Source organism: Camelus dromedarius, chromosome 8, assembly GCF_036321535.1.
Source record: "Camelus dromedarius isolate mCamDro1 chromosome 8, mCamDro1.pat, whole genome shotgun sequence".
NCBI classification, from domain to species: domain Eukaryota; kingdom Metazoa; phylum Chordata; class Mammalia; order Artiodactyla; family Camelidae; genus Camelus; species Camelus dromedarius.
This window is the reverse complement of record NC_087443.1, coordinates 70539719-70552734: the sequence shown is the minus strand read 5'-3', so window position 1 is coordinate 70552734 and position 13016 is coordinate 70539719. Positions and strand designations below refer to the sequence as shown.

General features: G+C 32.4%; 1 protein-coding gene across 1 annotated transcript in view; it reads right to left on the bottom strand.

Moving 5' to 3' along the window:
* CCDC172 (coiled-coil domain containing 172) overlaps positions 1–13016 on the bottom strand; it is a 54934-nt gene that overhangs the window by 22526 nt on the left and 19392 nt on the right. Inside the window, exons 3-4 of the mRNA XM_010987214.3 lie at positions 8577–8693; positions 7144–7309 (exon numbers count right to left, since the gene is read on the bottom strand). Coding sequence (XP_010985516.1) covers positions 7144–7309; positions 8577–8693 — 283 coding nt within the window. The remainder of the gene's footprint in view (positions 1–7143; positions 7310–8576; positions 8694–13016) is intronic.

Genomic DNA, 13016 nt, shown 5'->3' with positions numbered 1-13016 from the left:
AATATTTCAACTCTGTTCTTTTTCAAGTGATTTTGGCTATTATTGATCCTTTGCATTTCCATGAATTTTAGGGTCAGATTGTAAATTTCTGCAAAAAGCTAGCTAGAATTTTTGATAAGGGTTGTATTGAATCTGTAGATCACTTTTTGGAGTATTAACAATATTAGATCTCCCAGTCCATCAACTCAGGATGACTTTCCATTTACTTAAGTCTTCATTAATTTCCTTCAACGGTGTTTTTTGTAGTTTTGGTGTATAGGCTTTGCAATTTTGTTATATGTATTCCTAAGTATTTTATTCCTTTTGATTGTAAATTAAATGTTTTAAATTTAATTTGCAAATTGTTCATTGCTAGTATATAGAAATATCATTGATTTTTGTATATTGATCTAATAATCTGCAACCTTGCTGAACTTGTTTATTAGCTCAGTTTTAGGATTTCTATACACAAGATCATGTTATCTTCAAATAGAGATAGTTTTACTTTTTCCTTTCCAATTTATATGTCTTTCTTTTTCTTGCCTGATTTCCCAGACTAAAATCTCTAGTAAAATGTTGAATAGAAGTATTAGGAGTGGATATTTTTGTCTTTTCCTGATCTTAGGTCAGAAATTTTCACTCTTTCATCATTAATAGCATTCATTACGGGTTTTTCATAGATACTCTTTATCAGGTTGAGGATGGTCCCTTCTATACCTAGTTCATTGAATTTTTTATCATGACAGGGTGTGGGATATTGTTAAACGCTTTTTCTCAATCTTTGATTATATTAATATTTTTTATTTATCTCATTATATTCATGGTCTTGAATATATTTACAGTATTAAATGAGTAATTTAAAAAGCCTTTTTCTGTGAATTGCATTATCTCTATGATTTCTGAAAATGTTTCTATTGACCTAATTTCCTTCTTGCTATGAATTACAATTTGCTTTTTCATGTGTAAAGTGACTTTTGATTGGATACTAGACATTGTGTTTACTATTTTGTTAAATAGTTTGAATTTTGCTATCTTCCTTTAGGCATGTTGATTTTTGTTGTTTAGCAGGCAGTTAGGTAATTTATGATTAAGTTCAAATCTTATTTTTAAGAATTTTTTTCAAGAGCGTGTCCAGAATAGCCTGAAGTCGAGGCTAATTGAATCCTACTACTAAGGCAGGACTCTTCTGTTTAATGAGAGCTTTCTATTCTGATAGAATGGAACATGAATGTCTCCCAGTCCTGTGTGAGCTCTTAGAATTAACTGCTGACCTTATGATTCCTCAGCAGTTTTTCTTTACTCAGCCTAGTGGACTTAAAAACATTCCTGAGGTAGAAGATATACTATCTTCCTTAGTCCTGACTTTTTGGTCTAAGTGGAAAAGGCATAGTTTCAAGACTAATTCTCCCAAGAAAAAATAAGACAAGCATTATCAAGTCCTTATGAAGCTTACAGAATAGAAAGAATAAATACTATGTTTGTAGTAATAACTTTTTTCCCACTTTTCTACTGCCTCATCTTAATTTTGTTTTTTTTTTTATTTTATAGCATTATTGAAGTATAACTGATGTGGTGATAACTTTTTACTTCCTCCCACTGCTTAAAACCCACAAAGTTCTAATCAATAGCTAGGTTTTATGGCTATGAATAGTAAACCAAATTCAAACAATGAAAACTCATTCCCATCTTTTGACATGTGAGTTGTCTTTCTCATATGATTGTATAGACATTGCCTATCTTTAAAGGATGCTAGCAAGCAAAGAGTGTAATATGCTTCCTCTTATCTAACAGCCAAAAAAATGAATTCAATAACTGGAAGAAATGAGTAAGTGGGACATCTGGAGAAAAATGTTATGACAATCATTATAGTCATTATTCTGAAGCCAAAAGTGATGGACCCTTTTCAATTACTTGATGTTCAAAGCAAATAATTACTAATTTTGCAAATACACATTGAATACCAACTACTAATACTTCTAGCTGCTCAGGCCAAAAAACCTGGAGTCAACTGTTAACACCTCTCTTTCTCTCACACTCTACATCTAACTCATCATGAAATCCTGCTTACCCATCTTCAAAATGTACCCAGAATCCAAACACTTCTCACCATTTCAATTCCTTACAGTCCTGAACTAAGGCAACGTTCTCTCTGTTCTAAATAACTGTCACTGTCCCTTAGGCTTCTGTTGCTGCCTTTACCTCCATTAAGTGTGTTTTCAATAGTGACCAGAGAAATCCTGTTAACGTATGTTAGACCTTTCACTCCTTTGCTCAAAATTCTCTAGTGGCTTCTGATCTCACTCGAGTAAAGGCCAAAGTTCTTAGAATGGCCAACAGGGTTTTAAATGATCTGGATTCTTGTCACTTCTCTGACCTCCCGACCTCTCCTACTCTAAAGACTCTTTGCTTTTCCTCAAAATCAGAGTAGGCACAATTTCCCTTTGTGGCTTTTGTATAAGCATCCATTCTGTCTGAAATGCTATTTCCCTAGAAATTCATGTGGCTCATTCTCTTACTTCATTCAGGTCTCTATTCAAAACTCATCTTATCAATGAGGCCTTACCAGGACATATACATAAAATTTTAATATATACACACGCATGCTCACAAGCGCATGCGCGCACACACACACACATATGCACGCACACACGCACGCACAAGCACAGCATACCTGTAAGATGGAGAAACACCAGGTTGTGTAGGGATGGCAAAACAAGTTGAGGAACTTGGTTTGCTATGTTTATCATGGTATTTTTAAACATAATGTAACTAAATTAAGAGGTTCATTGTAATAGTCCAGTACTAATAATTCCTTCTAAAAATATATGGGTGTTAATATTTTGGCAACTTTAAGGGGTGAAAACAGACCCCCAATTCTGAGGTTTAAAACTAACAAATCAAAGAGGATGTTGGGCAGTGGAAAAAACACTGAGTAGCAGAAAATAATAAAATAGCTACGGAGAGCTGAAGATGAAGATTATTCAAAACTCAATCTAACTGGCTGACTAACCATAGTTACGGGCAAAAAGTTCAATGGGAAAGGCCAGAAAGAAGAGCCAATGGAAGAAGAAAGAAAGAAGAGAAAAATCAAGTGTCAGGAAGTAACAGATGAGGTGGTACAAATTAGAAGAGGGAATGGAAGAGCAACCACTGATGGGACAGAAGACGAATGGAGACTAAAACTGCTCTGGGAAGAAAATGGCTCTGTTACCTGTTTAAAATTTGAGTAACTCCTTTCTCCACCACTGCCACCAGCAGGGAGAAAAAGTCACCATAAACACTTTCACAGGTGAATACTTTTGAACCTTGAAGGGATAGATAATTCCAGCATTTACATTTTTTTCCAGCTATAGAAAGAAGAAAGCTTTTACATTCTTTCTGTTAAGCCAATAGAACACACACAAAAAAGATTAATCTCACTTGTAAATATTGATGCAAAAATCTTAAAGAAAAAATGATCAAACAGTATTCAGTAAAAGATCAGAAGACTACAAAACCACAGCTAAGTAAGGTTAATGACAGGATATTTATTAATAATGTTCACTATGTTAATAGATTAAAGTGGGAAAAGCATATATGATCATCTCAAAAGCAGGAGGGTGGAAAGGAAGGAGAGAGGGGAAAAAAAAGGGCAGAGAGGGAGAAGGAGAAGAAAGAGAAAGCTTCAATCTGGAATCATGATTAATAGTAAAACTCAAGAAGTATTCACATGAAAATTAGTAATATCCAGTATTATCACTGCTTTAGACTGAATATATGTGTCCTCCCAAAATTCACTTGTCAAAATCCTAACCCCCAATGTGATGGTATTAGGAAGTAGGACCTTTGGTAGGTGATTAGGTGCTCTTATAAAAAAGACCCTGAGGAGCTACCTCTCCATCCCTTCCAACTATGTGAGAAAGAACACAGTCTATGAAACAGGAAACAGGTCCTCAACAAACACTGAATCTGCTAGAACCTTGATCTTGGACTTCCCAGCCTCCAGAACTGAGTTAATATATTTCTGTTGTTGATAAGCATCCAGTCTGTGGTATTCTGTTATAGCAGCCTGGACAGACCAACACGATCACTATTATCTTACAATATATCAGCCAACGATATTAGGTTTTAAAATGTAGTAAGTATTGGAAAACAAAGACAAAACTACCATTAGTTGAATATGACACAATTACATATAGAAAAACCAGTGAACTATAAAAAATTCAGTCTGGTACCATACTAGAAAATCAGAATATGAAAAAAAGAATTTTATCTGTAAATAACCAGCACACAGTAAGAAAAACTAAAAGGAAAATATCCCATTCACAATACTTAAGAGTAATATTAACAAGAGAAAGACAAAGACTTAATTGAAATACATATTTGTTTTTGGACAAGAAGACTCAAGATTGTGTTATCAATTCTCACTAAATTCATCAATAAAATTAATGCAATTCTAATTAAAATGCAAGATTTTTTTAAACTTGGTAAGACAATTTTATCTAGGAAAATAAACACAGTAGAATCAATAATGAAGATTAAAAAGAGAGGATTGCCCTGCTAGATATCAAATCATACTATGAAACTAGAATAATTAAAAAACAAAGTAAACAGAGAGGATAAGAGTACAGAAAAACACATAAACACACGAAAACAGAAAGTATGAATTTGTATATGAGAAATGTAGAATTTCAAATTGGTTGGAAAAAGATGAATTATGTAACAAATACTGTTAAATAACTGAACAGTCATTTCGAAAAAGGTAGAGTTGGATCCTTGACCTCTTACACCAAAATTAATTCTCAGGTGGATATAAATGGGAAAAATGAAACATAAAATTACCACAAGTAAACATGGGTGGATGTTTTCAAATTAATGTTATACAGAGAAAAACTTTCTAAGCTAGAGACAAAATCCAGATGCCATAAAGGAAAAGACTTTCTTTGAATTTATCTTGTTTGGATTTGCTGAGCTTCTTAAATCTGTAAATTAATGTTTTTCAGCAAATTTAAGACATTTTCTGCATGATTTCTTCAAATACATTTTCTGCCCCATTCTCTCTCCTCTCTCCTTCAGAAACTCTAATTACTCGCATGTTAGACCCTTTGGAATTGTCCCACAGGTCCCTGAATTTCTATTTTTGGTTTCATTTTGTTTGGTTTCAATTTTCCCTCTCTTCTTAAGATTGATCTAGCTATCCTATTGACCTGGCTTCTTGCTCTTTGGCTTCTCTGTCAGTTCCATTCAGCTACTGAGTTTCAGTGACAATTTTATTTCAGAGATTATATTTTTCAGTTCTAAAATGTTCATTTGTTTCTTTTTTACATTTTCTATTTCTCTGCTGAGATTACCTATCTTTTTACCTTTTCAAACAAGCACATTTTCCTTAACTCATTGAGCATAGTTAATAAAGGTGCTATAAAGTCTTTAATAACTCCAATAATTAGATCGCTGTGGGTTTGATATCTCATGATTTTCTTTTGACACTAGGTCAGATTTCACTGATTCTTCACAGGTTAAGAATTCTGGATTGCATCCTGGACATTGTGAATATCATGTTGCAAAAATTTTAAATTTTTAGAACAACAGTCATCCTAAATGGGTGTTAAGTGGTATCTCATTGTGGTTTGGATTTCCATTTCCCTTATGACTATTTAGGTTGAACATCTTTTCATGTGTTTACTGGCCATTTCTTTAGGGAAATGGTCAATTCAAATTCTTTGCCCATTTTTAAATTTTTTGTTGTTGTTGTTGAGTTATAGTCTTTTTATATTCTGGATATTAATCCCTTATCAAAGATATGATTTGAAAATATTGTCTCCCATTCTGTGGGTTGTGTTTTTACTTTCTTGATAGTTCCTCTAACGTACAAAGGATTTTAATTTTGACCAAGTACAATTTACCTATTTTTCTTTTGTTGCCTGTATTTTCAGGATTCAAGAAATCATTGCCAAATCCAATGTCATGCGGTATTTCCCATGTTTTCTTCTAAGAGCTTCATCATTTTAGTTCTTAAGTTTAAGGCTCTGCTCCATTTTTCATTAGTTTTTGTATATAGTGTAAGGTAAGGGCCCAACTTCATTCTTTTGCATGTGGTATCCAGCACCATTTGTTGAAAAGACTGTCCTTTCCCACTGAATGGTCTTGGCACCCTTCTCAAAAATCATTTGATCACATACACAAGGCTTTATATTTGAGCCCTCTATTCTACTGCAGTATTCTATACGTCTGTCTTTTTCCAATATCACACTGTTATGATTACTGTAGCATTTTACCAAGTTTTGAAATCAAAGTGTGAGTCCTCCAACTTTGTTCTTTTTTTCAAGACTGTTTTGGCTATTTGGAATCCTTTGGGATTCCATATGAATTTTAGCACGGGTTTTTCTACACATGAAAAAAAAAAGCTGTTGGGATTTTAACAGAGACTGCATTGAATCTATGGATTATTTGGATAATAATATCATCTTAACAATACTAAGTTTTCCAACCCATAAACATGGGATGTCTTTCCATCTATTTAGGTCTTCTCTAACTTCTTTGAGTAATGTTTTATAGTTCTCAGTGTACAAGTCTTTTACCTCCTTGGTTATTTTTTTTCCTAAGTACTTTCTATATAGCTGTTTATATTAATGAGTGATAGAGCCCTGTCATTCCTCCTAAATATCTTTTTAATTCATCTTCTCCTCTCTTTGGTAACTTCTTTAGTTCAGAATCTTATCACAGATTTGCAATAACCTACATACTAGAGTTCCTGAAAAGAAATTCTCCCCACCCCACTGTATAACTGTGTTTCCTAGTTTAAATCAAATTGATGGTAAAATGAGGATCATAGCAACAGTATTACCCCAATATATCATCTATCACATTGTACTATAAATACCTGCTAATGTATTTGATCCCTCCATCTTTTAGTTTTGTATCTCTGGGACCTTGAACAATGCCTAATACATAACAGATAGTAAACAGAGTCTGATTTTTAAATAAATAATGACCAATGCTTATGTCACATCTACTTCTAATTTGAGACTGCTCATGATAAAAGATACATATAAATAAAATAAATGTAAAAGAACAGCAGTGCAATAATCCAATTTACTTGTAAATAAATTAAATTTCTGGAAAACCCTTAATTCAAAGTAAGTTATTATCATTAATGCCAGAAAAAAAAAATGAGGGAATTCATACCCCTTTTCAGAATATTTGCCTGGTTTTCTAAGTCAGATATTTCAATCTTGACATTTTCTTTCATCAAATGCTCTCGTTTCTTTGTTATTTCATACTCATTATTGAAGTCTGTAATTTCCTTAATAAATTTTTCCTCCTCCTCCGTCACTTTTCTCTTTGTAGCCTCCTGAAAAACAGAAACAAATGATCAAATATAGCTGCTAATTGCAGCAATATTTTTCTTTAGTGATTTAAAATGCAATGATTTGGAAATGTTAACAACAAAATATAAAATTACACTTCCTGCTATTAGCACAAAAATGTTATACTCCTCCAGCAATATTAATTAAAAAACTGAAGTTATTAGATAATAACAACCAACTATTTTCACATGAAAGATTTATCCTTAATGTTTCAGGAAAATCACTGATGTAGAAATTCAACCAATCATCATTAAATATGTGTTTGCTTGTGTATTAAACTTATAGGTATATGCTGTTTTCTCATTGCAAATGGGTGGCAAAATAATTAAATGACCAAAGTTGAAAATGAAAATTTATACTCAAAGGAATTACATTGCAACTGGGTGATAAAATTATTAAATGACCAAAGTTGAAAATGAAAATCTACACTCAAAGGAATTAATGTCTTACAGAATAAAAAAGAAAAATGAACAAGAAAATTCAAGAAAATCTTTTAAAATGTAGACAATAAAGGTAAAATTACATATTCATTTCAAAATCACTTCTAAATAACAGTTTACATTTCATGAAATATCAATACGATGTAGAAATAAGAATTTCAAAAAACTTTAAACAATGCTAGAACCTAAACTTTTTGACAATGGTAGAACCTAAACATGCTGGTTTCTATTTCTTCAAAGAAATGTAACTAATTATCAGCTGGAAACCAGCCATGCCATTCGTAACCATCTGGTGGTTAATTTTGTTGATTTAATTTTTAGTATTTTTAAAAATGTATTTTTTTCAAAATGTCAATTAATACAAGTCATATTTCTAAACTGGCCCCGTCATTTAAAGCTATTGAGTCTGCTGGCTCTGACTTATGATAAAAAGGTAAACAAAATCTATCTCTTCACCCACATCCATAAGTATGTCTAAAGTGTGAACGTCTCTGCCTTTCAAAAGCACTGAAACCAAGGTCTTGAAGCCTGAGCAATTCCAATCAGTTTCATTGTTTCTTTTATGCTTATTACAGTTGCAAATAATTTCTATATTGCATCCTGCCAATAAAATTCTTTCAAACTATATCACTTTACCAACTGGTTTAAAATAGCACTTAATAATTTTCCGTATCTGAACAGGACTATCTGCCAATATGCATACGAATAATTTTCTAAAAGTACACCTAAGTATATTTAAATACTTTCTGACACTTAAATACTTTTTGACACAGTTAGTGAAGTAGAGTTTTCTAAGTAGCTGGAGACTTACAAAGGTTTGGAGAAGCATATTCCTTTGGTTTGTAATTTCACTGCACTGTCTTTCTAAGGCACTTTCATGAGTTTTCAAAAGCTGTAAGAGGAAGGCTTTTTCAGAAAACTGCTGAACCTTTAAAGTAAAAAAAAAAAAAAAAAAAGAAATCAGAATGAAACAATTAGACATTTTAGGGTACCTTAGTTAACAGAACAGATCTGTGTAGTATAAACATTTTCTATATTAATCTTTAAAATGCAAAATAAAATTCACATTAAACATCTTACTTTATATACTCTATATTATACTATTTTATAAATGCTTTATAAGTACAATTTTTATAATCTTTTCCCCCAATAAGACTATAGGCATCTCAAGAACAAAGAACATGTTAGCTTCTTCCTTTCTAATACCTAGCACATTTTGTAGCTTAGGTACTGAAGCTTTTTGACAACACACTGAAATCTGCTTCTAGTTAGAAATCAAGCTGTCCAGCTTGTTTTAAAGAACAAGTTCTTATTCTCATCATTTACAAGGAAGATATGGATGAATAAATCATGTATACAATATGACTAATAAAATAATGACATAAAATCCACAAATCACAGACAAAAATTCAGTCCCGTGACTATAGTTAAAACAAATAAAACACAAACCTGCTAAAGTCCTCAAATGGGTTTTGAGAACTCATTTTTTATTTTAGTACCTCATTTGGTTCTAACTAGCAGAAGATATAATAAACATTACTATTAGATATGTAACTGTTATTTCATTTGGGCTGTAAAGAATAGCATCTCCTGAGACCATAAATACTGAAATGAAAATCAGGAAGCTTTAATATATAAAAGCTAAAAATGAAGCCAGACTGGAAATAATCTTTCCACCATTGGCCCTCATAAGAAAGCATCACTTCAAGTTTGGGGCTGTTCCTATCTCCACAGAGAAAAGAAAAAGGAAATAAATTCAACTTAAATTGCAGAAAGCAAGATTTATGTTAGCTATAAGAACCTCCTCAAGGTGAGAGACAGGTTGTGAAATCTCTGTCCCAGAAGATATTGAATAGTAAAGAGCTTGAGAATAGTCTCATCCAGAGGCAAAGGGTTGGCCTAAAAGACATTTTGAAATGATATGGCTAAAAATCCCTAGAAATATTGGCATTAAAAAAAGCAGCTGAAATAAAACAGGAAATATGATCTTAAATTTATAAAATATCATAGCACATCTGCCCACACCTTCAGCACTTGGTGATGATTTCATCAACTCTATCTTAAGAAAGACATCAACAGAGAAAGTTAGAGAGGTGCAATCTACATGATCAAAGGAATTCAGAAAATACTTTCAAAATTGGGGGAAGGGAGAATAGGGCAGTTAGTATTTTACTGTCTGAGAAGACAAAAATTAGAAAACATATGGCCTGATCTATAAAATCACATAGAAATTGGTAACAATGGTGAACAAGAGGATGATCATGAATTTTATCACATTTATTTTAAGTAAGAAAATACTTCTGAGCCATTTAGTGTTTATTATATAAATGAGAAGAAAACGAATTATATAATCCTAAGGTTATATAATTAATTAGGTGCAAATTCAGGACTAAAATTCAGGTCGTTTGACTTTCTTGCTTCTAAATCATGATGTTAACATGGAAATATCAGAACTATTTCAAAGTAACAAGAAGATATGTTTGGAACTAAAAAGGGACTTTGGTTTCTGACAATAGTATAAATTAAAAGGATATCAGTTTAAGAGAAAGAAAAACTACCAAATACTAGGTCCATCAGAACTTACTGAGAGAAGGTTGCCTGCAGTATATACCTAACTCTCAGAGTTGCTATTATGGACAATAACCATGAATGTCTACAAAAATGCTTTCAGACCAAATAGTAACGAAATAAATTTTGGTTTAATTCAATTAGGTATTTTGGTAATATGTCTTTCAAAATCAAAATTTCTGAATTCTGATTCTGCTTCTACCACTGATCTAGAGTCAAAACTGTGTTGAAAATCAAAAATGGAGAAAACATTATCAACTAAGGAATTTTATAAGAAGACTTAAGCAAATTTATTACTCAAATTCAGAAAAGTCTTATGTTAAGGACTTAGAAATTAAGGTGTTCTGTTCTGGCTGTCACTAAGGCCTAAAATTATCACTGAGTTCATGTTTTCTTTCTTAAAATAACAATTATTAAAGAGCTATTAGACATCTTGGCATTTAATTGGAATATTTTACCATAACCTGAAAAAATGAAATCTATATACCCCAAATGAAAATTAGACAACTTTTCAAAAGATTTATAAGAAGGGTAGAGCTATAACTTTCCTCTTCCCAAAATTCTACGTAAGTTATCCATTTTGAGGTCTTTTCTACTTCTTTGCTTTAATTCTTATTATTTCTGTAACTTCATTCTCACTTTCTTTTTTACACTCTATCTTTATCTTTTACTTACACAGTTTCCTCTTTTAATCAAGATCTAAAAAGTCCCAGAGCATCAATAACTACAGAAGGATTATAGTAACATTAATTTTTAAATTTACTTAGGATGTGTGGTGAAAACATTTAATACATAAAGGAATTGACAAGTAGGGGAAAGAGAGTAATAGAGAAAGAAGCAGGACTTTGGAAAAGCTCAATAGGAAGGTCAACAAAGAATAATGTCTCCAATACACTGACTCACAAATTGAGGACAGCAGTAAGTTTGGGTTGCAGAAGCTACATAAGGTCAAACAGTGTTAGACCGCCATATTTTTATGGAACTAACAGGACAAATGCCTTAAAATCCATCCAGCTTCTCTGTACCAAGGATAAGTCTTTCTTTTTTTTCATTTTTTTTTTCAATTGAAGTATAGTCAGTTTACAATGTTGTGTCAACTTCTGGTGTACAGCATAATAGTTCGCTCATGTATATACATACATATATTTGTTTTCATATTTTTTTCATTATAGGTTACTAAAGTGTAAGTCATTAACTCTTTACTATTAAATAGCTTTTCAGGGCCACCTATTTGCAGACTGTGTTTCTCATTGTTCCTTTTGTTCTTTCTATCATCACAACTTATCTCTTAAATTACTTTTCACATTCTTGCATTTGAAAAGCAGACCTACTGATATGTAAACATTCCAAATACAACCCTGAAGATACTGATAGGATTACAAGATGAGGTCATTTCATGGAATAAATTATTACTGTTACTCATTAGAAATCTCTCTCACCTTCCCTTTGTTGCAGAAGTGATGGGTAGGAATCAGAATTAGAAAGATACTAGAAGAGATGTAAAAGTGGGATTTAAAAATATATTTTTGAACTTCTCTCTGTGAGTCAGGTTTGAATTGAGGCACTATCTTATATCCATGGTAACTTGGGCATCCATGATAAATAAAAACTTAAGAAACTACTGGCTATATCTGCTAAATTACCCAGGGATCCCAAAGGGCTACAAACAATAAGAAGAAAAGGGTGGAAAGTTCCCAGGAGCAGTAATACGAATTTCTCTTTCTCGTTTCCTTCCTCTGACTACACACGAAATGAAAATATTAGCGTACAGCCTTAAAGTTATATTCTAGAATCAAATAGCCAAGCTTTGCCAGAAAATATTTCTATTTTAGAAAATTTTAACTTACAACAGTGCCAACACTCTGGTTAATTTTACTCCTCTCAGCAATAAAGATTTTTTTCCTTTCCCTGTTTTATTCCTCCTAGGATATTAGATTTTTCAACAGAGATTATAGTTTTCCCAGTGAGCTAACTTATCTGGTCAACTAGGTCAGTTTTCAGTATAGTCATGATTAGCGACTCTTCACTACTCTTGCTGCTTGGGCGCCTTTAAGTATTTTTCTATCAGAAGAACTTGAAAACTGAAAATGACTGAGGATTTTAAATTAATGTTTGGGTCCAAGTAAGCATAGTACAAAGTATAAGCTACTCTTCATTGTGGGTGCTGTTGTTTAAAGAAATTTCAGCCTTTAGGAACTGACATTTTGCTGATTAAGTGCTCGGCCCAACAGTAAAATAGGCAACATTACATAAGAAAGCACAATGAAAGAAGATTTCACATTCATTAAGGTCATAGCGAACAAACTGATCACTAGAAATGAAGTTGAATTAGCAATAAAAAACCTCCCTACAAATAAAAGTCCAAGACCAAACGGCTTCACTGGGGAATAAAAGTCCAAGACCAAACGGCTTCACTGGGGAATTCTACCAAACATACAAAGAAGAACTCATATCAGTCCTTCTCAAACTCTTTCAGAAGACTGAAAAGGAGGGAATACTCCCAAACTCATTCTATGAAGCCACCATCACCCTGATACCAAAACCAGGCAAAGACACTACCAAAAAAGAGAATTATAGGCCAATATCACTGATGAACATAGATGCAAAAATCCTCACCAAAATATTAGCAAATAGAATCCAACAACACATAAAAAAGATTATATATCATGACCAAGTGGGGTTC